Source organism: Canis aureus, chromosome 7 (genome assembly GCF_053574225.1).
Source record: "Canis aureus isolate CA01 chromosome 7, VMU_Caureus_v.1.0, whole genome shotgun sequence".
Classification (NCBI taxonomy): domain Eukaryota; kingdom Metazoa; phylum Chordata; class Mammalia; order Carnivora; family Canidae; genus Canis; species Canis aureus.
Genome location: NC_135617.1, coordinates 23,743,217 through 23,768,983, shown reverse-complemented (window position 1 = coordinate 23,768,983; position 25,767 = coordinate 23,743,217). Strand labels below are relative to the sequence as shown.

Sequence of the window (25,767 nt, the reverse complement as noted above, 5' to 3'; positions counted from 1 at the left end):
TTTCTTCAGGTAAATACGCTGTAGTGGAATTACTGGGTCATATATGATAATATATCATATATATATGATAATATAATATTTTTAACTTCTTGAGGAACCTCCATACCGTTTTCCACAGTGGTTTTACCAACTTACATTTCCCACCAACAGTGCATGAGGGTTCCTTTTTCTACACATCCTAGCCAAAACTTATTTCTTATGTTTTTGATACTAGCTCTTCTGACTGGCATGAGGTGATCGTCTCATTGTGTGTTTTTTTTTCTCATTGTGGTTTTGATTTGTATTTCCCTGATTAATGATGTTGAATGTCTTTTATATGTCTGCCATCTGTCTTCTTTGGAAAAATGTCTATTCAGGTCCTTCCCCCATTTTTAAATCAAATTGTTTATTGTTGTAGAGGTTATTTATATATTTTGATTATTCCCCTTATTGGGCATATCACGCGTGGGTATCTTCTCTCATTCAGTAGGTTGCACTTTCATCTTGTTGATGGTTTCCTCAGTGTGCAAAAGCTTTTTATTTTGGCGTAATCCGAGTAGTTTATTTTTGCTCTTGTTTCTTTGCCTGAGGAGAGCTATCTAGAAAAATGTTTCTAAGGCCAATGGCAAAAAGATTACTCCTTCTATTTTCTTCTTAAAGTTTTATGGTTTTAGGCCTTCCATTTAAGTCTTTCATCCATTTTAAATTCATTTTTTTGGTATGGTGTAAGAAAGTGGTCCAGTTTCATCCTTTTGCATGTAGCTGTCCAGTTTCCTCAGCACCATTTATTGAAGAGACTGTCTTGTCCCCCATATATTCCTGCCTCTTTTTTCATAGATTGACCATTTAGGTGTTGGTTTATTTCTGGGCTCTCTATCCTCTTCATTGATTTCTGTGTCTGTTTTTGTGCGAGTGCCATATTGTCTGGACTATTATAGCTTTGTGGTATATCTTGAAATCCGGGATTTCATCCAGCTTTTTCTTTTTTTTTTTTTAAAGATTTTATTTTTATTTATTAATGAGAGAGAGAGAGAGAGAGAGAGGCAGAGACCCAGGCAGAGGGAGAAGCAGGCTCCATGCAGGGAGCCTGACATGGGACTCGATCCCGGGTCTCCAGGATCACACCCTGGGCTGAAGGTGGCACTAAACCGCTGAGCCACCTGGGCTGCCCGCAGCTTTTTCTTTATAAGATTGCTTTGGCTATTCAGGGTCTTTTGTAGTTCTAGTCAAAAAAATTTTTAAGATTTTATTTATTTATTCATGAGAGACACACAGAGAGAGGCAGAGACACAGGCAGAGGGAGAAGCAGGCTCCTCACAGGGAGCCTGATGCGGGACTCGATCCCGGGACTGGGATCACGCCCTGAGCCAAAGGCAGATGCTCAACTGCTAAGCCACCCAGGGGTCCCTCAAATTTTTAAATTATTCTAGTTCTGTGGAAAGAGCTATTGGGCTCTTTATAGAGATTGCATTGAATCTGTGAACTGCTTTGGCTATTGTGTACATTTTAACAATATTGAGTTTCCGATCCATGAGCATGGAATAACTTTCCAATTGTGTTTTCTTTAGTTCTTTAATCAGGGCTTTATATTTTCAGAGTGTAAGTCTTTCACCTTCCTGGTTAAGTTTATTCCTAGGTATTTTATTCTTTTTGGTGCAATTGTAAATGAAATTGTTTTCTTAATTTCTTTTCTGCTTCATTATTGTTATATAGAAATGTAACAGGTTTCTGTATATTAATTTTGTATCCTGCAACTTTACTGAATTCATGTATTCTGATAGTTTTGTGGCGGAGTCTTTAGGGTTTTTCTATATATAGTGTCATGTCATCTGCAAATAGTGACAGTTGTACTTCCTCCTTACCAATTGAGATGCCTTTTATTTCTTATCTGATAGCTGTGGCTAACACTTCTAGTACTAAGTCAAATAAAAGTGGTCAGAGTGGACCTCCTTGTCTTGTTCCTGATCTTATAAAAGAAGCTGTTTTTTACCATTGAATATGATGTAAGCTGTGGGTTTGTCATACACAACCTTTATTATGTTGAGGTTTATTCTCTGTAGACCCAGTTTGTTGAGACTTTTTATCATGAACTGTTGTTGAATTTTGTCAAATACTTTTTCTGCATCAATTGAAATGGTCATATAATTTTTTATCCTTTATTTTGCTTAAGTAGTATATTGTATTGATTAATTTTTGTGGATATCGAACCATTCTTTTATCCCCAGAATTAAATCCCACTTGATTGTGGTGATTGATCCTCTTGAAGTATTGTTGGATGAAGTTTGCTAATATTCTGTTAAGGCTTTTTCCATTTATATCCATTACAGATATTGATCTGTAGTTTTGTCTTTTTTGAAGCATCTTTGTCTGGTTTTGGTCTCAGGTTAATGCTGGCCTTCTGGAGTGTATTTGGAAGCTTTCCTTCCTCTTCTATTTTTGGAATAGTTTGGGAAGGATTGGTATTAACTCTTGATTTTATTTGTAAATTTATTAGAGAAAGAGCAAGAGCAAGGGTGAGGAAGAGCACGCACGTGCATGAGCAGGGAGGAGGGGCAGAGGGAAGAGAGAAACAAACTCTCCTCTGAGCAGGGAGCCTGATATGAGACTTGATCCCAGGACCCTGAGATTACGACCTGATCAGATGCTTAACTAACTGAGCCACTCCCCATCCCAACTCTTCTTTAAATGTTTGGTGGAATTTACCTGTGAATGCTTTTGGTCCTGGACTTTTGTTTGTTGGGAGTTGATTACCAGTTCAGTTTCATTATTAGTAAATTTAGTAATTTTTCTATTTCTTCCTGATTCAGTTTTGGAAAACTGTATGTTTCTAGGAATTTACCTATTCCAGTTTGTTAATACATAATTTTTTGTAGTAGTTTCTTATAATTATTTGTATTTCTGTGATGTCAGTTGTTACTTCTCTTCTTTCACTTCTGATTTTATTTCAATCCCCCCCTTTTTTTTTTTTAAAGATTTTATTTATTCATGAGAGAGAGAGAGAGAGAGAGAGAGAGGCAGAGACACAGGCAGAGAGAGAAGCAGGCTCCCTGCAGGGAGCCCAACTTGGGGCTGGATCCCGGGTCTCCAGGATCAGGCCCTGGGCTGAAGGCGGCGCTAAACCACTGAGCTGAGCCACCCAGGCTACCCGCCCCCACCCCCACCCCCTCTTTTTTTCCCTTGTTTCTGGCTAAAGGTTTATCAGTTTTCTTTTCAAAAAACTAGCTCTTGGTTTCACTGATCTTTTCTATTTTTATTTAGTCTCTGATTCATTTATTTCTTCTGATGCTATTTTCTTCCAACTTTGGACTTTTTCTTCTTGTAGTTCCTTAAGGTATAAGGTTGGATTGTTTTGAGATTTTGTTTGTTTCTTGAGGTAGGCCCATATTACCTAAATTCCTCTCTTAGAACTGCTTTCTCCACATCCCAGAGATTTTGGACTATTGTTTTCATTTTCATTTGTCTCCTTTTTTTCTTGGTTGATCCATTGGTTGTTTAGTAGCAGGCTGTTTAACTCTATGTGTTTATGCTTTTCCCAGTTATTTTTCTTGTCATTGATTTCTAATTTCATACCTTTGTGGTCAGAAAATGTGCTTTATAGGATTTTAGTCATCTTACATTTTATTTTCATTTTGTTCAGAACTCTCTGTGCTTCTTGAACCCAGATGTCTGTGTCCTTCCCCAGCTAAAGGGAGTTTTCAGCTCTCCCTTCAAATAAGTTTTCTGTTCTCTTTTCCCTCTCCCCTCCTTCTGGGATTCCTATAATGCAAATGTTTGTTTGCAGTTGTCAGATCTCTTAGGCTATCATTATTTTTTTTAATTCTTTTTTTTTTTCTTCTTATTGATCAATTTGGGTGCTCTCCATTACCTCATCTTCCAGATTCCAGACCCATTCTTCATCCTCTATTCTGTTGATTTCTTCTATTGTTTTTTTCTTTTTGAGTTACTATATTCTTCAACTCTGATTGGTTCTTTTTATATTTTCTGTCTCTTCCTTGAAATTCTGAGTTCTTCCCCTTCTCTGCAGCTGGTGAGCATCTTTAAGACCATTACTTTGAACTCTTATTAGGTAAATTAGTTATTTGTTTCATTTAGTTCTTTTTTCTGAAGTTTTGTCTTGTTCTCTTGTTTGAAGCCTATTCCTTCGTCTTATTTTGCTTGACTTTCTAAGCTTGTTTCTACGAATTAAGCAGAACAACTTGAAGGAACATTCTTGTGTCTGGTCATCCCCTGTTAGAGTGTGTATGCTTGGGGACTTTGGCTGGCTGGTAGAACTGTGGCTGCTGTGGCCTAGGGGTCCCCAGACTCTCTGCACTGGGCCTGTATCAGAGGATGACCTGAGATGGAGTGGGTGAGTTTGGGGCAGCGCTGGGGCCCTCTGTGCCAGAGGCCTCCGCAAAGGTGAAGTGGGTGCACGCTGATGTGTTCTGAGGTGCTCTGCACAGGGTGCACCCCAGCGCATTGTCTAGAGCCAAAGGGGACTCTGCGTTGAGTGTGCCCTGGCAAGTCATTTGGTGTTGAAGTGACATGGGCCTGGAGCATTCGAGACACTTTGCACCCATGTCAGTGAGCACTGACCGAAGGTATTCAAGTGTGTACCACGCCCAGGCTGCCTTGGCAGGGCAAAGAGGCCCAGTATGGGTTAGGGCAGGGCTCATTGAGGTGACAGGATGGTGGTGGAGCCCAGGCCCTGCTCCCATCTGTGGCATCAAGCTGGGGAGGAAGAGAGACCATGGTGCTCGCTAGCCCTTCTGACCTGGGGAGAGTTCAGTGGCTCCCTTGATATTTGGCAGGGTTCTAGGGCTGGATCCTTTGTACTCTAGTTGCCCTTTTATATCCTGGCTCTTCTTCTGTACACTAGGGCAGGCAACTCTTCCCACATGCCCTCAGTTCTATCTCCACTACAGTTCACAGTGTTGGGGTGGGGGTTCCCTTTGCTACTGTGGCTCTGTCTTCCTTGCTGTTCTCTATATGGTTTATTGTTTGTGGTGCAGATACTGCTCAGTCATCCCCCAGGTCTTTAGGAGGAATTGCTCTATAAATAAGTATAGATTTGGTGTGTCTGTGTAGGAGATTACAAGGTTTTCCTGCCTCACCATCGTGGACCCAAAGATCCCTTGTCATCTTTGTAGCTTATGTCTAAATTTAGTATTGTTTTAGACAACTGAGTTTCAGTGTGCTACTTAGTGGCAATGTACTCTTCTGTATATAAAGCTACACATAAAAAAATAAATAAAGCTACACATAAATTTGTTTTTATCTAGTACATGGTTTATTTTATTTTTGCTTCCAGTATAGTTAACACACAGTGTTATATTTCAGCTACAATATAGTGATTCAACAATTTCATACATCATCCAGTGCTCCTCCCAACAAGTTCATTCCTTAATCCCCATCACCTAGTTCGCCCATTCCCCCCACCCACTGCCCTAAATTACACCTTAGGTTACCCTAATACTAGATCTGTATTGGCTCAAGTTGTAGATTTACTGTGTGTTCCATCTCTTCAACACCTTAGGACTTTCACTAATGAGAGAAAGAAGCCTTGACTACACAAACATGGTCAGGGATTATGCAAAGCTAGAGTTTAATGAATACTAGGTGAGACCTTAAGTTACATATTTTTGCTTCCAGCTTTTTTCACCTAATTTGACATCCTGAGCACTTTCCCGTGTCCTTTGCTTCACAATATTCTAGCATATTAATACAACAGCTTATTTAACCATTCCTTTTTGTTAGACCTTAAAGTCACTTATAGGGGATCCCTGGGTGGCTCAGCGGTTTAGCACCTGCCTTTGGCCCAGGGCGCCATCCTGGAGTCCCGGGATGGAGTCCCACGTGTCCTTCTCCTGTGTCTCTGCCTCCCTCCCTCTCTCTCTCTCTCTCTCTCTCTCTCTCTCTGTCTATCACGAATAAATAAATAAATAAATCTTTAAAAAAAAATAAAGTCACTTATAGCTCCTCACTCTTATAAGTAATACTATGATGAACATTTATGTGCATAAATGTTTGCTTTTCAAGTTATTTGCTCAGAGTTAGGATAATTGGGTTCAAAGTTTAAGAATAATGTTATTCATGAGAGACACAGAGACAGAGGTGGAGACTGAGGCAGAGAGAGAAGCAGGCTTCCTGCGGGGAGCCTGATGTAGAACTTGATCCCAGGACCTGGGAATCATGATCTGAGCCAAAGGCAAACACTCAACCACTGAGCCTCCCAGGTGCCCCAGGTTGTACAAATTTATATCCAACAGTCAGATAGGATATAAATTGAGTCTCTGTCACAAATCTTTGCCATCATTAATGTTACCATTTTTTAAAGTTTTTGCCAAATTAAGGATGATCTTTTTTTTTAAGGATGATCTTTAATTCTTATTTCCTTGTTTGTTGGTGAAGTTCAACATTTTAGGTTTATTTGCTATTTTTACTAATGGAAAGCCTGTTTAAGAAATCTTTCCTACTGCCCTAATATATTAGTTAAGACTGTTTTACAAATAAAAGCCACTTCAACTAGCCTAAGCCCAGAGAGAAGTATATTAGATAAATGGTGGACCTTCTCAAGGACCTCACTTCGGTTCAAGAAGGGTGACAGATGGGGGTGGAGACTCTTAGTCCTCATCCCTAATCACAGGTAAAGGACTCTGGTGTGGCATGAGTCCGGTGCTCATGCCTGAATCAATCAGCCATGCCCTGGAACAAAGCTGTGTATCAACATGGGTTGCTCTTGACAGAGGATAAGGAGGTAAGGGAGGAGGCCAATCCTAGAAAACAGGAGAGCGGTTCACAGAAAAACACGAGGGATGAAGAAACAGAACACAGGTGCTTACCACATCTCCAGAACTGCTGCTGCATTTTTTTCTTTTGAACATCCTGTGTGTCCCTGACAGGAGAAGAGCTCACCGGAATGATTCATTTCTCCAGAATGATTCTTCTTTTTGTTTGTGTTTTGTCCATCTGAGTGTGGAACATCATGCTTGTCCCACCCAGGAGAGGAGCTCAGCAGTGAGCCCCTGTGGGCCGGTCCGTGGTAGCAATGTTCCTTTCCCTTGTTTGAACCTTGTCAGTGCAGTGAAAGTATGGCTTTCCTGGCTGTTAGGGCCCTGGGGCAAATGTCAAGATGATGGGGGACCCAGGAGGACATCATTAAGAATGGGCAGCCATTCATTCTCTGAAACACTTTCTCTGAACTCCCTCCCTACCTTTCTTCACACTTGTTTTGATTACTAACACTGGATAAAAGCCCTGAGCAATTCAGCTTCTTTCACTACCTCACAGGCAGTCACTAACATTTAAGTGAAGGGTGTTAAAAATTGAAAGGGTAATTAAAATCATGTATAGCTCCAAACATTTAGATATAGTTTTCCCTTTCAGTGATAGTCTTGGAAATAATGTTCTGAGACCTACAAAAATACCCCTGTGTACAAGGTCTGCGTTGGCTCAAGTTGTAGATTTATTGTGTTTCATCTCTTCAATCCCTTAGGACATCCACAATGAGAAAAAGAAGCCTTGACTACACAGAAACATGCTCAGGGATTGGAAAAAACTAGAGTCCAATGAATACTAGATGAAACTAGATGAAAAGAGAAGTTGAGGCCTGCTTCTATTCTTTCTGGCCCCGGCTTGGTCTCGCAGAGCCCCATCCTTAGATCATCTCAGTCCTATGCTCTTTGCCCCTTGACTTCTAGATGCGTGTTCTGGACAAGCTGATGGTTGAGCGGCTCTCAGCAGAAAGGACGGAGTGCCTGAACCGCCTGCAGCAGCACTCAGACGCAGAGAAGCACGAGGGAGAGAAACGACAGGTGAGAACCAGGATCTCTTCTGACCTGGGTACTGACTACACATCTCCACTGAGTTAAGACTCAGATCCATCCCCACTGAGTTAAGACACAGATCCATCACTGAATACCCTGAGGCCAAGAACCCAGAAAAGCATTTGTGTCATGTACCATATCCTTTTTATAACTCTGAAATGAAGATAGAACATGTAGTTCAGTTCATTTGTTGTTGAATATTCTGGTAATAGATGGAGACTGAACCGTTTGAAAAACACGTTGGGGGAAATGTGGTCTCTGCTTTGGATCACTTCTATGCGTTGTGCATTTGTTGGGCACTGTTCTGCTGTGAGCCAGCTTTGGTTCCTGCCCCTGGGGAGTCTGTCTACCTCAGACAATAGACATAAATGAGTACTTGTTGAGTGTACAAGAGTTCATGCTCCTAGGAAGCCAGAAATTCTTGATTTGTAAGATTCGGGAAGCATTGGGTGTTCAAGGTGTCCCTTGCCCTAAGTCATTCAAAGATTATTGAAACGATTGGGTTTGGTGCCAGGTGAATTCCGGTCTACAGAGGGCAAGCGAGCAGAGACGGCTGTGTGGCTTTTGGGAGGGCGAGGTAATCCACAACTTCTAGGCTTGTCAAGATGATATCTTGAACAATCGTAACTGAAAAGTCTAATCTTGATGCTGTAATTCATATACCACATGTCAGATTCACCTGATCATTTATGTGTGTTTTTTTTTTAATAGATGTCATTAGTGGATGAATTAAAAACCTGGTGCATGTTAAAGATTCAGAATCTGGAGCTGAAGCTTTCTGGAGATTCTAGGGCCTCTAGGACCAAATCCACACCATCTACTTGCGAGTCCTCTACAGGTAACACATGTGCGATGAGAGCCATTCCATCCAAAGGTGGTAAAACCCCCAGATATTGTTCTCAGCTACATCCAGAGGCATCCCATAGTATAGGGCTGTGGAAAACACTGGATTGTAAACTCTGTAGGTTCAAGGAGTTATTTTGCTTACTGCTGTACATTCTGTTCCTATAAGGTAATAAAGCGCTCCCATTTAGGTATTCAAACATTTGAATGAAGGAATAAAAGAATTGGTGACTGGTGATAGCAGTGTTTCAGGTATGTCTGTGGTGTCAGAGTGGGCCCCAAAGATGAAGAGTGATGAATGAACATCTGTCTCCTCAGCAGGGCTCTTGCCCTAGCCCTTGTGTTTCTCTCTCTCTCTTTTTTTTTAAGATTTTATTTATTTATTCATGAGAGAGAAAGACAGAGAGAGAGAGAGAGAGAGAGGCAGAGACACAGGCAGAGGGAGAAGCAGGCTCCATGCAGGGAGCCTGATGCGGGACTCGATCCCGGGTCTCCAAGATCACTCCCTGGGCTGAAGGTGGTGCTAAACCGCTGAGCCATTGGGGCTGCCCTCCTTTCTTCCCCTTGATCAGCCTTTTACCTTTGTCCAACTGTGTAAAACCTCCATAAATAGCAGGTCATATAATGAAGCTGTCCCCGGTGCTAGATAAAGAGATCTTTCAACCAAAGTGTCTTTTCATTAGCCTACAGTAATTATACTCAATGGTAATTTTGAGGACATTTAGAGCCTTTGTAACTAGGCCTCTGTGAGGAATTTTTTTTTTTTTTTAATTTATTTATGATAGTCACACAGAGAGAGAGAAAGGGGCAGAGACATAGGCAGAGGGAGAAGCAGGTTCCATGCACCCGGAGCCCGATGTGGGATTCGATCCCGGGTCTCCAGGATCGTGCCCTGGGCCAAAGGCAGGCGCCAAACCGCTGCGCCACCCAGGGATCCCATGTGAGGAATTTTGATATGTCGAATGCATTGTATTATTATAAACCACTTCTGGGACTGTGGTTTTATTTTTTGTGCCTGGGACATTGGGGAGATCCTGGGCACCTTGTTTGTGATAGGTCTAGTTAAAGAGCTTGGCTGGAGCTCTGAGTATAGAGGATTTGACCACCTCTCCAAATTGGAGCTTGGCTCAAGGACTAGTAACTGGCGCCATGGCCTGGGAAAGGCCCATCAATTAGGGGAGGGGCATATTCATTCTCTTCAATACATGCCCAGTCATTCTGCAGGCACTTGACGAGCTGGGTCATCCTTAGCAATCCAAAATGGTACCCAGAGCTTTCTAAGGTAAATTGAAACTGGCTAAAAGAAAGGCCAGCAACTTTTTTTTGGCTTAGATGCCGCCAGCGTGGTTAACAAGGTTATTCATGAAAGCCCTGACAAGCCAAAATGGTCATCAGGGGTAAGTGGTAGGGGAGGACACATCGTGGTTGGCGGTTGGGGTGGTTGGGTGGTAGCTGATGGTTTAAAGGATTACCAGGACTCTGTGAAATGCCAACCCAGAGCCACATGACTGTGTGAATGTGGTTTTATTTTCTTTCTGAAACTAGGTATGGATCAATCAGTGGTCACTGCAGGTCCAGTAGCAGCTTCTGACAGTTCTCCTCAGGTGGTTAGGCCCAAGGAAAAGGCCTTCAGCTCCACTGTTCCCCACAGACTCCAGCAGGAGCTGTCTTCCTCAGACTGCACAGGCTCCCGACTGAGGAACGTCAAGGTACAGACAGCCTTGGTACCCTTGAAAGAAGCAACCAAATGTGATCAGCAGGCTGGGCCCTGTGTTGACAGAAGCACCCAAACCAAGAAGTCTGGGAAAAGTGGGCAGACGAGGCACCGGACTCAGCAGCCGGCACCCAGCAACACCTGTGGGCCGCCCCCACCAGCAGCAGGCAGTGAGCAGACTGCCCCTCATGTTCGAGACACCTCCCAGGCTCTGGAGATTACTCAGTATTTTTTTGAGGCTGTTTCTACCCAGATGGAAAAGTGGTATGAAAGGAAGATTGAAGAAGCTCGAAGCCAAGCCAGTCAGAAAGCCCAGCAAGACAAGGCCACCCTGAAGGAACATATTAAAAGTTTAGAAGAAGAACTTGCTAAACTACGGACGAAGGTGCAGAAGGAAAATTAGGACCTGGGAAGTAGCACAAGAAGGGATTCTTGAGGATTGCTGGTTTTGCGACTGCGGGATAGCTATACCCAACGTGTCATTTATGCACACAGCTGACTTGCCTTTAAAAAAAAAAAAAACAAAAAACAAAAACAGATTTCTGAAATGTGCCAGAAACATGCTTCCTATGCCCTGAAGTTATGAAGACCTCAACAATGAGCCTGAAACCAGGGAACACTGGCTTAGTTTCAGGTTTCATTACAAACTCCTAACCTCAGTCCAGGTTCCTCATCTGAGGTTCAAAAGTTCAGATTAAGTAACCCACACTAAGAAACCGAATGATGTGTAAAGCCTGAGGCCTAAAATTTAGGATGTATATAATAATATAAATCAAAAGGAAGAAGAAAAATTAATCCCTTGTAAGCTCCAGTGGTCATTAGTGTGGTGCATACCTGCTGTGCCCAGACAAGAGCATCTTTCTGTAAGAGATGTAGCTGAGATGTGCTCAGTCGGCTCTGTCAAATTCCTACTTCTTGAAGTGCTGACCTTTTAACCAGATGAAAACTTATCAAACAGATTTTGAGAAAAAGATTTTCCTGATGTCACTAGAGCCAGTATATCTTAAAATATTTTGCAAAGTCAGAGGGTACTGAAAATAATGAGCAATTGACCGATAGCCCTGGGAGTATTTGTTAATAAACTCAAATGAGAAAGGTTCAAATCCTTTGGTCATTTTTTTCTGTATTTCCACCCAAAATGCGGAAATACTACAATTAACTAATTGTACCGATTTTAAAGATTAATGGAAAAACATTCACCTACCAATTACCTGAAACTTCTATCCATATCCACATCCATAATACACAACAGTTATCCAAGAGAACCTTTCTAAATTTGAGCTTTATTGGTTTACATTTTATAAAGAAGTAAGGCCATTTCTTGAAAATATTTCACTTCTCATCATCTCTTGTCAGTGAAGAGCCTCAAAAGTTTCCCACTGCTTTGCACTGATTATGTCAAGGTAAAATAATTCAGTAACTTGATCTAGACCCCACTGTTCTCAGCTTCGCAGAGCCCCAAGGATTTTACTGTACTCTCATCCTAAAGTTGTAGAAGTAGCTTGGTTATGTTGAAATTTTGGAATTATCTTCTATGCTTTGTGTCCCTTGGTATGTGGGACTGTATTCATCTCATGGTTCCATGTATGCACAGAAATCTCAATTCTGTTTCCATCAACACAGGAACTCAGTAACTATTGTCTCTAACATTGAATAAAATGTTGCTCATTGAGCCAAAGAGAAAATGATTTCCTGACATGGGAACACCCAGAAAAACACAGTATGTTTATAGTCCTTTTGTTTTTGCCTATCAAGCTCACGGTTGTTTAATAGTGATGATCTATGGATATAGATGGACATTCCTAACAAATCTAGATCTAGATCTAGGTCACCATTACACAACCTGGATGGGGAATCCATTGAATGTTCTATCGAGTTGATGTTCACGGCTGCGAGCTTGTCTCGTTCCTCAGCTACCGTTAAGAACGTTTTATTCTCCCCCGGAGGCTCCTGTTGCAGTGCTGCACGTAGAGGTGCCTTCCTCTCCTCATCCCCCTCTGCGTTCCTGATGCAGGCACTGCAGAGTTAGATGGTACTTAGTTGCCCAGCTCCACTAATCAGGCATCAGGGACATCTTTGGAATCCTTCCTCAGTACCCATCAGTTTCTTGAGAACTGCCTGATACTTAAAGACATGAAATCCTGAGATAGTAAGTTGTAGTCTAAGCAGGAGTTCTTTTCACCTACCAAATCTGTTATCCCAAGGAATATCCTTGTTGAGAAATGCTGAAAACAAATTTTAACTAGACCATAGAGTGCTTTGGAAGGAAGGATTTTGATTATATAACCTCTACCCCTTTTGAGTAGGCAGCTTCTCATTGTGAACTGGGTATTTTTGTCCAAGTAACAGGGAAGAGACTAGGGAAGAATGAGAAGAGTCAAAGCCACCCAGTCTGGCTGATTACCTGGATCCTTCTCTAATGGAAAGGAAAACCAGCAGAGAGGCAAGGAAACAGGGTCAGTCAGCATCCTAACCCAAGCTGGTGGCAGCATCCCAAGACCAATACCTTTTTAATTTCAAAGACAGGGTTTTTGTTCTTTAGTTCTGTCAAAAATTCAACTTTGGGTTTGATAGGTATCTTTCCTTATTTTTCCCTTGTGCTATCTGCGAAAATGAGCGAATGTCACAATAGTACTTTTCCAAAGAAGCAAAATTATTAATTTATAGTCTCTCGCGTGGGTTGTGTTTGAAAGTGAAATTGGAAATCTCAATAGTTATAAAATGATGTAAAATACAGACTGTCTAACACTACAGTGGGGCTTTTGTTACTGAATTATTGCATTGAATAAAGTAAATATCTGTGGTTAGATTGAATATAGTTCTAAGCTTACTTTTGACTTTGGGAGCCCAAAATAAAGTAAGTGATGTTTTCATGTTTAAATCTTTTTTTTTTTTTTTCAGCCAAGCGCTGATACTTAGAGGTATGTTGTCTTCTATTCAGTACTTTTATTACCTTGAATTTGTCTCTTCCAAACATCAAACCATGGTTCTCAACATTATGGATATTAAAATCCTTATTTAGAAATGAAAGTGTGAATATTTAGTGTACATTTTCATTTGTGTGGTTGACCAAATTTATGGTTCCCAGAAAGAGTGCCTTCACCTAGCCACACTTTACCTTGTTTTGATAGAAGAGTGACTTCTGGTAAATGCATCCGCTTTAAAGTAGTGATCAGATGCACTGCATGAAAAATAAATTTTTCAAGAGCCCATAATATGGAAATATTTCTCAGTGCAAGCTTGTTTTGTTTAAAATGTTGACCTTTTAGGGATCCGTGGGTGGCGCAGCGGTTTGGCGCCTGCCTTTGGCCCAGGGCGCGATCCTGGAGACCCGGGATCGAATCCCACGTCGGGCTCCCGGTGCATGGAGCCTGCTTCTCCCTCTGCCTGTGTCTCTGCCTCTCTCTCTCTCTCTCTCTCTGTGACTATCATAAATAAATAAAAATTAAAAAAAAAAAAGTTGACCTTTTAGAAAATAGCAGAGAACAAAACCTCACTTATAATTGTAAGCAGGCGAAATAACATTTCCTAACAAATTGTTCATAAAAACTAAATACATTTCTTCCTGTGATATAAAAGCCAAATCAATTAGGATTTAAAAGACAAAATCAGTGACCTTTTAGAATTCTTATAAATAAGAGAAATTAAAATTGTTTCCGTTGATTTCAAAGGGAAACATTCTTCTCTAATATTGTCAAAATATGACAATTGTGCATATATTAAATCCATGAGACACATAATCGAGAAGCAGCAGAGATATTCCTGATGGAAAACAGTGTGGGTAAAAAGCAATTTCCTCTTAGTAAACAAAAATAGCAAACTTAATCCTGATAGAATTTCTCAGATGTCTGACTGAAGGAAGGAAATAGGCTGTGGCAATTTCTAGTTTGGCACAAAGTGATGATTTGCTTTTGATCCGGCTCGGACTTGCTCTACATAATCCCGGGTTTTTTCCACATGGATGTGAGCTGTTACCTTCTGTTGTTTAACTAGCATTTTTCCTCCAAACAAGAGACAATTTAGGTAAGTGTGGTCTCAGCCTCTTCTGAGTGTCTGCTTGTGTGACTACAATAATACAAATACCAGGAAATATGTTCTGTTTTCCTCAAATATTACAAAGTCCTCTGCAGGCACACCCACAGCAATGCCTGTGCCGTGAGTTTAGGAACTTCCAACCCGATGGCACACTTAAAAGGCAGTAATGATGTAGGAACAGTCAGTATGCTAAATAATAGCCCTAGCTGCTTATCCTCATGCTAGAAAGCTTTTGTATTTTAAAAATTTTAATACAAAGATTTGACTTGTTGTAGTTCAAATATTGAACATCCAAGTATTTTAAACTTGACAAACAAAACTTTTACATTCAGATAAGAGTATAGTTGTGTTTTTTGTGCTTTAAGGGATGGGTAGGGAATGAGGGAGAGAGGGACAGTCTTAAGCAGGCCCCATTCCCAGCACAGAGCCCAACTCCAGGCTTGATCTCACAACCCTGAGATGACATGAGCAGAAATCCAGAGTCAGACACTTAACCAACTGAGCCACCCAGGTGCCCCCACACAGGTAATTTGTTATCCAAGCCAGAACACTGATAAAGACGCTAAATAAAATGTGTTTCACCAGGAGTTCTAACCTGGCCAACATCTTAATGAGCATGGTTCCATGTGGGAGGAGAAATTGTTGTTTAGCCTAAGATTTATTTAGCATTAAAACACTGTCCATTATTACTTAAGATTATAATAATTTTCGCTTCTGGAAGAGGACAATTCAATTTGTAGTGTTTTGCCCAATTTAAAAAACATACAGAACAAATCCCAAGCTAGGTTTTCTTAGAGTCTGGTATTTGCATCTTACAAACTCAAAGTACAAATGCTCCTCACATCTTTGACATATACCACTGCTAGGAAGAACATCATCAAGTCACTTCTACATCTCATAAAAGTATGATTTATAGTGTCAGGATTTTAGATTTACTAGAAATAGCCTATACTTGAGTATGTATATCATGCTACACAAAAGTGTCCTCTGTTCAGACTGTTTACAAATGCTTCTGTTCATCAGGTTGATTAATGTACTCATGTACAAATCTGATAATTAGCTCCTGCATTTTGATATTAGATTACCCTGTTGAAGAATATTCAGAATTATTTTGTCTTGTGGGCTGAGGCTGTGGGAGCGGCAGGTGGATCCTGGCAATGCAGGTCATTGACAAACGCCACCATCTGCTTCTCTCTCTCCTCTGGCACACAGTACAGTACTAGGTAACCATCTATCATTCTGCAACATTTTTCCTACACTTTTCAGATGCTGGTCAGATTCTTGGATTAAATTTTTAGATCTATTCTGTAAAAGAACAGAGGATGTCTATTTGCAGGATTGACAATCCAGCCTCTTTCATAAGTTTTCACTTTCACTAACTTAACTAGTATACATTTGGTCTCAGAGTGTCTTCAGGTCCACTTCTTGTCTTCAGTGTATTCTTCAAACTTTTTCTTCCTGTCACTGGAGGAGAACCTAATGCACCAAGGATCTTCCTTGATGGTTTCATGTCTTTCTATATGGATGCTAAGGTAATTGCATTAGTTTCATCCAGATATTGCCTTTTCTTTTTGGTAAGTGCTTCAATGTGTTCATTAAGCCTCTGTCTCTCCTCTTTCCAACAAAGATCTATATTCCCAGTGATCCTTTCAGAAAGTCCTTGAGCTACTGCATCATTACAAATCTGAAGAACCTACCTCACCAGCCCTCAGTAATGCAGGGTTTTTTCTAGAAAGGCCTAAGGTATCTCCTGAGGTCAGTATACCTCCATACATCTCATACTGTTTCTTAAAACAGCTTTATTGACTTACACAGTATATCAATTATATATCAGAAAAAAAAAAAACCTTTATTGAAGTATAATTCACATATCACACATGCAAAATGTAGGCTTTAAAGGACTTTAGTAGATTCAGAGTTGTGTAACCAACGCCCAAATCTAACTTTAGAATGTTTTCATCACGCAGAAAATAAACCCCATGTCCAGTAGCAATCCCTCTCCTGCTGTCCACAGTCCTGGGCAACCACCTCTTCCTACTTTAGGTATTTCATGTAAATGGAATCACATGTGATCTTTTGTGACTGGTCTTGGGGTTCACCCATGTGTAGCAGGCATGCATCAGTACTTCGTTTCTTTTTATTGCTAAATATTCTAGACATTTTATTTAACCATTTGTCAGTTGATGGGCATTTGGATTGCTTCTACTTTTTTGGTTATAAATAATGCTGCTATGAATATTCCTGTAAAAGTTTTTTATAGAAAGATCTTCAATTCTGTTGGTTATAGGCCTAGGAAGAAACTGCTGAACTGTATGGTAACTTAATCTTTTAAGTAATTGACAGTCTGTTTTCTGAGTGGCTGTGCCATTTCATAAGCCCACAGCCATGTATGTGTAGGGCTCCAATTTCCCTGCATCTTTACTAACATTTGTTATTAGCTGTTTTTAATCACAGTTATTCTAGTGGATGTGGTACTGTTTCAATATGGCTTTATTTTTTTTATTATTATTTTTTCAATGTGGTTTTAATTTGCATTTCCCAGACGGGTAATGATATTGAGCATCTTATGTGCTGACCACTTACACTGGTTTTTGCTGCTTGAACTGATGACACATCCAAAAAATTTTCAAAATGCAGGATTATGTTTTTCAGTGTTAAGGCAATTGTTCTGATATGCTTTTGTTTGCTCTGACATGCCAGGCTCCATGTTCTTTTTTGTTTGTTTGTTTGTTTTTTTGTTTTTTTTTTTTCAGGCTCCATGTTCTGATATTTTCCCAAGTACTGTACAGTTGGACTTGGTTTTAGGTTGCCCATCGTTGAGTGTCTCATCAGCTCAACAATACATATGGACTGAAAATCTTTCACAATGATGTTGTAGTTAAGATTTTGCCAAAGCAAGTGTTTTTTCTAACTCCTTAAGTTGCATGTTGCCTTGAGTAATCATCATCCGGATTGTATCCTGTAGAAGAAAAGTGAAATTTGGTCACTGTTTGACTAACAAATGAAAGAGTAGAGCTGTACCTTGTTTAACCAACACTGTGAATTGGAACTACTGTGAATTAGGCATGTTCTCATATACCCGTCATCATACTTCCCAAACCATCATGCTGTCTTATTATTTCTTCTTGTATGTCTGGTTTAACAGAGGAGTCAGGTAATGCTACGATAGAGCAAAGACTGTAAAATTTTATTATTTTTTATTATTTTTATAATTTTTAAAAAGATTTTATTTATTTATTCACGAGAGACACAGAGAGAAAGAGAGGCAGAGACACAGGCAGAGGGAGAAGCAGGCTCCATGCAGGGAGCTCGACATGGGACTCGATCCCTGGTCTCTAGGATCACACCTCAGGCTGCAGGCGCTAAGCCGCTGCGCCACCGGGGCCACCCTGTAAAATTTTAAATATCAATTGAGTTGGACGTTGGTAACATTAAAAGCAATGGTCAGGATCTGTATCTCCGTGACCCTTATATTCCAAGACGTCTATTAAACTTTTTAAAAAATAATTCAACTGGGGGCAGCCTGGGTGGCTCAGCGGTTTAGCGCCGCCTTCAGCCCAGGCGTGATCCTGGAGACCCTGGATGGAGTCCCACATCGGGCTCCCTGCACGGAGCCTGCTTCTCCCTCTGCCTGTGTCTCTCTGCCTCTCTCTCTCATAAATAAATAAAATCTTAAAAGATAAATAAAATAAAATATAATTCAACTAATACAAAATAGGGCTTATCCTCACCGTGATCGTGTTCTCACCTCTTCGGTAGCACTTTTGTTTCTTTTGAATTCTTCTCTTGCCCAGTCCTTCAGGTATTTGCGATCGGAATCATCTGGAACTTGTCGAATGGCTTGCAAAATCCTTCTGTAGAGGAGGAGAACTTGTTGCCTTCTCAAGAACTGTGGAGGGAGGAGAAATGTCGATTACAACTGCAAAATCTACAGCCCCAGAGAGCTTTACTTTTTTTTTTTTTTAAGATTTTATTTATTTATTCATCAGAGATACAGAGAGAGAGGCAGAGACACAGGCAGAGGGAGAAGCAGGCTCCACGCAGGGAGCCCGACGCGGGACCCGATCCCGTGACTCCAGGATCGCGCCCTGGGCCGAGGGCAGGCGCTAAACCGCGGCGCCACCCAGGGGCCCCCCGAGGGCTCTACTTTAGGACACCAAACTACATAGATTGACTTCTCTTTCGTCCCCAATTTTTAAAAAGGGCGAAGGTGAACTTAAAAGAGCAAAAGGTTGATTTGGGCTGTTTGCTTATTCCCTTTGTCCAGCCTAAGGGCCCTCAACAGCAAGAGGGCCGCCGCGCAGAAAGCCGGGTCTCGGTTCCCACAGCCTTAGCTTCACAACAGCAGGTCCCCGACCAGCGCAGGTGCCGCGTCCGTCGGCGACACGGCCTCCACCCCGCTCGGCCCGACAGGCGGACGGCGTCGCCGCGGCCGAGCTCCCAGAGCCCACAGGGCGCGGCCGAGAACCGGCTACCTGCTTCAGCGTCAGCGTCGCCGGGGGCAGGCGGGAAGCAGCCATGTCCTGCCGAGAGCGCGGGCGCGCTCACCCCCGCCGGCCCCGCCGCGGGCTCCAGTGCGCAGGAGCGGAAGCGGGGGCGTGGCCAAGGGGCGGGGCGAGCTCGGTTTCCTGGGAGACGGCCGGTGGCTTCCCCTCGGCCCCCCCCCCCCCCCCCCGCAGTGTCAGAAATGGGGCGGTTGGAACCAATGATGAGCTCTAGAGCCTCGGGCAATTTGACTCGGACTAAATTTCCTTATGGGTGAGAGGAGGCAGCAATTCTTGCGTCACAAACAGTGGTGATAATAGGAGTGGTAAGGCGACTGGCACGGTTCCCGGCACCGTTGGATTAGTTGGAGAGGGGTAAAATTAGCGTATTCCTGTTGAGGCTTTTATTTTTTTTATTTTTATTTCTTTTTAAAGATTTTATTTATCTACTCATGAAAGATACAGAGATAGAGAGAGGCAGAGAGGCAGAGAGAGAAGCAGGCTCCATGCAGGGAGCCTGTAGAAAAGCTGATTTGGTGTATTTCCCCACCTCAAAACTGTCAAAAATTAAAAGCTAGCGATTTTGTTTTATTTACTCATGAGAGCTACAGAGAGAGAGAGAGAGAGAGAGAGACAGAGGCAGGCTCCACGCGGGGAGCTCGATCCCCGATCTCCAGGATCACGCCCTGGGCTGTAGGCGGCGCTAAACCACTGAGCCACCGGGGCTGCCCCAAACTTAGTATGTTTTTGAGGTTTATCCATGTCATAGTATATATCAGAATTTCATTATTTTTTAGGGCTGAATAATAATCTGTACAGATATAGCACATACTGTTGATTCATTCACCTATTGATGAACACTCGGTTTGTTTCCACTTTTGGACTATTGTGAATACTGCAATGAAAATTGTCCAACTAAAAGAAAAAAATACACTCCAGGATTACTCCAGAATAAGTGTATCACAGGATCATGCCCTGGGAAGAAGGCAGGCGCTAAACCACTGAGCCACCCAGGGATCCCCTGTTGAGGCTTTTAGATGGGTAGAGTTAGAAATAATAAAAATGTAAATGTTGGCTTTTAGAGTGTTCTGTTCATTTTGTTTTTTTTTCCCGTTTTTATCCTGATCTTTTCTGTTTGCAAGCATTTTCCCCATGGTGGCAGTCTTACTGGTTGCCATTACTTATTTACATTAATCTTATACGTAAAGGTTATTTTACCAGCAAAAGTGGATTTGGGAAGAGAGAATTGCAGTTGGGGACACGCAAGCTATGGCAAAACTACAGGCGAGTCCAGTAAAGGGGAGGAACTTACTTTATGGAGAAGGAAATTGAGAGTTCTTTTGCAAAATTCATTGGGGGGGTGGGGGGATCAAGATTCTTCCTGGAGTTGCTGGGGTAGTTGATTTCTTGAACATTGTGCTTCTCACATCTTTTCCCCCTTAGGGCCTGTAATTGATTATTCTTTCCTGTTGACCTTCTTTTGGGAGCTATAATTGGGCATCTGCTAGTGTCTGTAACTGACAATTCTTCCTGGAAGGGACATTGGTCCCTCTTAGCCTCCTAACTACTTTAGTGAAGTCTCCCCTGTAGTAATTTTCACATTATTAGCTCCCAGGTTTTAAATGGCTGCTCCATTAGAGTTTTAACAGTTTTGTATCACTAATAATGAGGAACTGAATGTTCCCACAACTTAAGCTTTTCCTTTTTTTTTTTTAATTTTTATTTATTTGTGATAGTTACACATTGAGAGAGAGAGAGAGAGAGGTGGAGACATAGGCATAGAGAGAAGCAGGCTCCATGCACCGGGAGCCCAATGTGGGATTCGATCCCGGGTATCCAGGATCGCGCCCTGGGCCAAAGGCAGGCGCTAAACCGCTGCGCCACCCAGGGATCCCTCCTCCTAACTTTTTTATCCTCCCCACAAAAACACACATGCCCTTATGTAAGTAGCATTAGTGAATCTTTGCTATACGTTGTCAAATACAATTGTTCTAATTTAAAACAGCCAAAAATGAACATGTTCATTTGGTTACCTATTTACTATTTATTTGTCTCACTTGTTGGAAACTTTTGGCGCTCCCTTTTCCTAATTGTATTCTTTTGGCAACTTAATCTCTCCTGGCATCTTTCCTCATCTGGAAGGAAGCTGAAATAACATCTACCTCAGAGTTGCATTATATATGTAATGCACTGAAAACAGGACCTGCCACCTATATTCCAATGCCTACGTTTCTTGACCACTACCAGGTATTGAATGGGTGATGTTAACTGGGACTGCCTCTTAAAGTTTCTTCTAATTGGAAATAGCAATTCATTCTTTTCTTACAAAAATTAGTGACATAGGGCAGCCCCGGGGGCGCAGCAGTTTAGCGCAGCCTGCAGCCCAGGGCATGATGCTGGAGTCCCTGGAGTCCCTGGATGGAGTCCCACGTCTGGCTCTCTGTATGGTGCCTGCTTCTCCCTCTGCCTGTGTCTCTGCCTTTCTCTCTCTCTGTCTCTATGAATAAATAATCTTAAAAAAAAAACACGAGTAATCTTTATTAAAATAAAAACAACAAAAATTAGTGACATAAAAGTGGCAAGGGGTATTTTATGAATTGGCATGACTGGTCCCATTTATGGAGATGAAGGCTTTTATTCTAATTTTGTATGGCCTGTTTGGCTGTTCTTTTTGTTTATATAGCCTTAAGAAGTCTCTGTATACTCACGTGTTTTTCTTTTGAGGCTTTTCAATTTCATCCCCCCACCTTTAGAAATTTGCAATTAGACCTTATTGTGTCTTAAAATATTTACTACATCTATTTATGGCATATGAATGCCAAGCCTTTTTCCAGTTGCTAAACTAATTTTGACACCATTTATTAAATCACTCTTCTTGGGCTTTATGATACCATATGGTAATTTTTTTTAGGGTCTGAACAAATTGTTCAGGATTACTTCATAGAGGACTAATACATTTTATTATTCCTCAGGACTAATACCCTGTAGTTTCTTGCAAGAATTTTTTGTATCTTTTCCCTGCAAATCATTATAAAATCTTTTATAGTGCTGAATCTATAAATTAATGTGAGAAGACATTTTTATACTAGTTCTTCCCATCCAGAAACATTCACTCATGCTAGACACTGGGATACTGTCATGGGTCAGACTCACTTTGGGCAGGAGACATAACACAGGGGAGCATCTAAGTCCAATATTATAGATGGCAGGGTTCATACTTGAGGGCTTATCTGAACTAGGCAGCTGGTTCAAGAAAGGCCCATTAGGTAAGAAAATTCCAAACTGGTAGATTCCAGGACCTCTGGTTTGCTGTGACCAGACCAGCTACTGTTGGGGAGATTCTGGGAGAGAAGAGACAGGAGAGGTCACCCTAAGAAGGGTGAATAATGCCGGCTTCACAATAGGGACCTCTAAAGGAATTTTAGAAAGATCTCTTGGCTGTTATGAGAAAAGGAAGCAGGCAAAGTGACTTGTCTAGGTTATCACCAAAGTAGGCCAGAGTACAGATTAAAAGTGCTCCAACTATAGTGTAAGCAGAGCAGAAGGGCATATGGGATAAAATAGATGTCAACGTTAGACTGAACAAGATTGGGGTGTGAAGACAAAGTAAGGCAGCTATAACTTCTGAGCTCCAAAGGAGACAAGCGTACCCTCAGAACTCCCTCTGTGACTCGACATCACCATTCCTTGGAGGTCTCCTGGAACTGCTTCCATGCTTTCCAACCCTTTTCCCATCACAGCACAAGCTGACAATGGGACTCTTAGATACCAGCTGGGAAGCTCCAGCTTATATGGTACAATTTCAAAGATATATATGATAGACCACATTATGGTCAGAATGTTGGTGTCTTTCCCTACCAGACCCATCATAGAGGGCAATGGCCAATGAAACGAACAAACATGTCATTTCGAACAAAATCTTTAGAAGCTCTTGTGTTTTTCAACTTGTCCTTTCCTCTGCCGCGGAGCCAGCATGTGGCAGCTCACCCATCGTGGATGTGAAACACAAATGAGAGAGAAACCATTATTGCAGTGAGTCACTGAAGTTGTGCAGGTTATGGTGACACCATATTAGCCAGTGATAGCTGACTGATGGAGCAGACAAAATCATTCTTCTGGCACACCTTTTATACAGTTGTCATAGTCCATTAAGAATAGTCAATTATAGGGATCCCTGGGTGGCGCAGCGGTTTGGCGCCTGCCTTTGGCCCAGGGCGAGATCCCGGAGATCCGGGATCGAATCCCACGTCGGGCTCCCGGTGCATGGAGCCTGCTTCTCCCTCTGCCTATGTCTCTGCCTCTCTCTCAATCTCTCTGTGACTATCATAAATAAATAAAAATTAAAAAAAAAAAAATAGTCAATTATATCAACAGTGGTATATATTTAATAATTTTCAGAATATAAGCTGCATAGCTTTTTAGAATAAAAAATGATATAACCTCAGGTACATGCTTTAGGACACTTGGTTAAACAACAAGCAATCTGTGTCTTTGATGACCACCTCAAAAATGTGGCACACTTCACAGTGTAACTTGAAAACAGATGTGGAGATAGACAATTATACATCATGGCATATTGTCTACAAAAGAACATTCTGACAACTTAAATAGAACACAGCACACAATTTCAAGTATTCAAGCAGTGTTTTTTCTGGCCAAGTAAAAACTGTCTAAAAACCGCTGATGTATTTTGACTTGGGGGGGGGGGGGGGGCGGGGTGGAATGTAGCTGCTTATTTTTCCTAAAGACAGCATTTTTTTTTTTCCAGAATGGGACTGGCTCAGTCCAGCTTAAAAGCATTGGAGGAACAGCTCTTCCTCTTGTTAAGAAAAAAAAAAAAAAAAAAAAAAACCTAAAGAAATAAATACAACAACAGGGGTGGGCTGTGGCACTAGGAGGATGAAATAATCAAAGGGAAAATCAGCTTCCCATCATTGCATAGTCTCCTGAAGCAGCAAATGTGAAAGACAACATGGAAAAGCTACTTCATTTTCCCATCACCCAAGGGTCAGGGTCATTCTGACCACCTGGGCCCCATGACTGGTTGCTTTCTGAGAACCCCTATAATGCAACCTACCTACCCCCTCCAAAAGAAGGTATTTCCCGTCACATGAAGCACAATGAGAAAAGATACACACTCAGGACTCCACAAAGCTGCAGTTGTCTCAGCCTCTTGATAGTACTTGGATACACATTATGGGCTTGGCAAGGTGGAGCCTTAGAGCAGAGTCAGAAGGGGAGCTGCCTTTAGTCCTTTGTCCAAAGGACTGGGACAATCCTAATTCTAGCAGCTGCTATCGGTAGGTGTCCAGGGCTCCTGCAAGAGGGAAGAAGTAGCTGGTCCCAGGTCTCCTCTTAGGCCAGGGCTTCCGACATCAGACACTTGCTGCTGCTATTCCTTCACTGACCCAGATTTCTTACAACTGTAACCCAGGCAAAGCAGGGAGCCCCAGGCTTGCTCTAGCTCTGAAAGCACATTATAAAATAAAATGTACATTGTAATAAAAACTTTCTGTAGCTAATAAGTGAATTTTTATCAATCAGATCAAAAGCACTTGTCCAAAAGAGGGAGCACCTAGCCAGAGACGCCACAGTCTGACCGTGGTTTAAAGTCTCACTTTAGATTGTTCCTTCTCTACAGGTGATCGGAGGCTGCCACCAACTCAAACCACTGCCTCAGAGCATCGCTGAGTGTCTCAGGGAGGGCATTCACATCGCGAAGAATGATGTAGAATGGGAATGGGAACTCTTCCATGTATGATCGGATTTCGGGCATCTCTCCAGGTCCTTTAAATATTGGCACTTTAATATCCAAGATAGAATCCTGTCAACAGAAAACATTTTGATATAAAAGAAAAACCAAACCAGTATCCTTGGCTAGCTTTTCTCTGATCTCTTTTGCTAACAGTTTTTACGTCTCCTATAATCTAACTCCTCCATATAAAATTAGCTTTTATTACTAAGGAACAATTTTCAGAACTCTTACTGAGGCGGCAGATCTCTTTCTGAGCACTCTTTGAGGGAATATGGGCATTAAAAGGGAGAAAAGGGCAGACAAGAAACCCCAAATTTCCTATAAGGAAATTATCCCATTTTCTACATGGAGTAATTCACAAGTCTTCCAACTTGTTATCCAGGCCTTAATGTGACTTGTAGAGACAATGCTTCCCCTGGAACAGAACTGCCCTGTGGGTATCTTTCACTTAGCAACTGCTGCACCTTGCTCTGAGAAGGGCACTGCTGGGATAGAAGTAATTGGAATGGGCTGGGGCTGATCTACAGTTTCAAGTGGATAAGGCCCATTATCAAGGCTGCAGTACCTACAAGGAGACAGTGCAGAGGGAAAGGATGACTCACGAGGGTAGGAGTTGGCACAGAAAGGGTAATCTCTGGAATCTGAATTCTGGCTTTCCTACTCATTACCTATAATAATCTGTGTTTATGTCTTTCACTGCAAAGTGGGAATAATGATCCCTACCTCACTGGGTTATTCACCAAAAAAAAGTGCCTAGAAGAGTGACCAACTTTTCTGTTATGTACATTATGAACATTAGGGGTGATGATGGTGTGACTTAGGCCATATTTCATCAGATAGGACAGGCTGAAGGGAATCCCCACTTTAACCCCAGAAAAGCAACTTTTTGTAATACTTACCCGTGAACTGGGATTGTCCAATACAACAAAAATGACAAAGATGTTAGCATTCCGGGCGGCCTGGACGGCTGCCAGTACTCTGTCTTTACCCTCGAGGAAAAGGCCACGTCCATCAGAGACCACCAGGAGGAGTTGTGCGGTTTCTAAAGTAGAACATATAGTAGGAGAGGAAGCAGGGAACAAAACAAAAATCCCACTTTTAACAACTCAAATCTACTTGAAGACAAATTAGTGTAGCCTTTCTCTATACTAT

General features: G+C 41.7%; 3 protein-coding genes and 1 long non-coding RNA gene across 19 annotated transcripts in view; 2 read left to right on the top strand and 2 right to left on the bottom strand.

The window, feature by feature from the left end:
- The window catches only part of ANKRD6 (ankyrin repeat domain 6), a 197,340-nt gene extending 184,118 nt beyond the window's left edge, over positions 1-13,222 (top strand). For 13 of the 14 annotated variants that reach the window (XM_077903073.1, XM_077903081.1, XM_077903072.1 and 10 more), the window contains 3 exons: positions 7,659-7,772; positions 8,496-8,622; positions 10,173-13,222. In XM_077903073.1, the coding sequence (XP_077759199.1) occupies positions 7,659-7,772; positions 8,496-8,622; positions 10,173-10,744 (813 nt within the window). In that variant the 3' untranslated portion in view covers positions 10,745-13,222. The other variant, XM_077903084.1, reaches the window with a different exon arrangement.
- Positions 13,223-16,155: 2,933 nt separating this feature from the next.
- Positions 16,156-19,007, bottom strand: LYRM2 (LYR motif containing 2). Its single transcript, XM_077903086.1, has 4 exons — positions 18,852-19,007; positions 18,125-18,265; positions 17,130-17,335; positions 16,156-17,076 (listed from the first exon to the last, which is right to left on the bottom strand). The coding sequence occupies exons 1-3, from the start codon at positions 18,894-18,896 to the stop codon at positions 17,255-17,257; spliced, it is 267 nt and encodes an 88-aa protein (XP_077759212.1). The 5' UTR covers positions 18,897-19,007; the 3' UTR covers positions 16,156-17,076; positions 17,130-17,254.
- On the top strand, positions 18,881-25,633 carry LOC144317128 (uncharacterized). The gene is made up of 2 exons (XR_013383031.1): positions 18,881-19,134; positions 24,502-25,633. It is a non-coding gene; the product is annotated as an uncharacterized LOC144317128 (long non-coding RNA).
- The window catches only part of MDN1 (midasin AAA ATPase 1), a 168,600-nt gene continuing 164,671 nt past the window's right edge, over positions 21,839-25,767 (bottom strand). For 2 of the 3 annotated variants that reach the window (XM_077903070.1, XM_077903067.1), the window contains exons 101-102: positions 25,515-25,657; positions 21,839-24,684 (exon numbers count right to left, since the gene is read on the bottom strand). In XM_077903070.1, the coding sequence (XP_077759196.1) occupies positions 24,496-24,684; positions 25,515-25,657 (332 nt within the window). In that variant the 3' untranslated portion in view covers positions 21,839-24,495. The remainder of the gene's footprint in view (positions 24,685-25,514; positions 25,658-25,767) is intronic. The other variant, XM_077903068.1, reaches the window with a different exon arrangement.

Excerpts from the sequence above, each read along its gene's own strand:
- LYRM2 (XM_077903086.1), bottom strand. The coding sequence starts at position 18,896 with ATGGCTGCTTCCCGCCTGCCCCCGGCGACGCTGACGCTGAAGCAG. Across the intron at positions 18,266-18,851 it reads CGACGCTGACGCTGAAGCAG|TTCTTGAGAAGGCAACAAGT; the intron begins GTAGCCGGTTCT and ends CTCCCTCCACAG. Across the intron at positions 17,336-18,124 it reads ACAAAAGTGCTACCGAAGAG|GATACAATCCGGATGATGAT; the intron begins GTGAGAACACGA and ends TTTCTTCTACAG.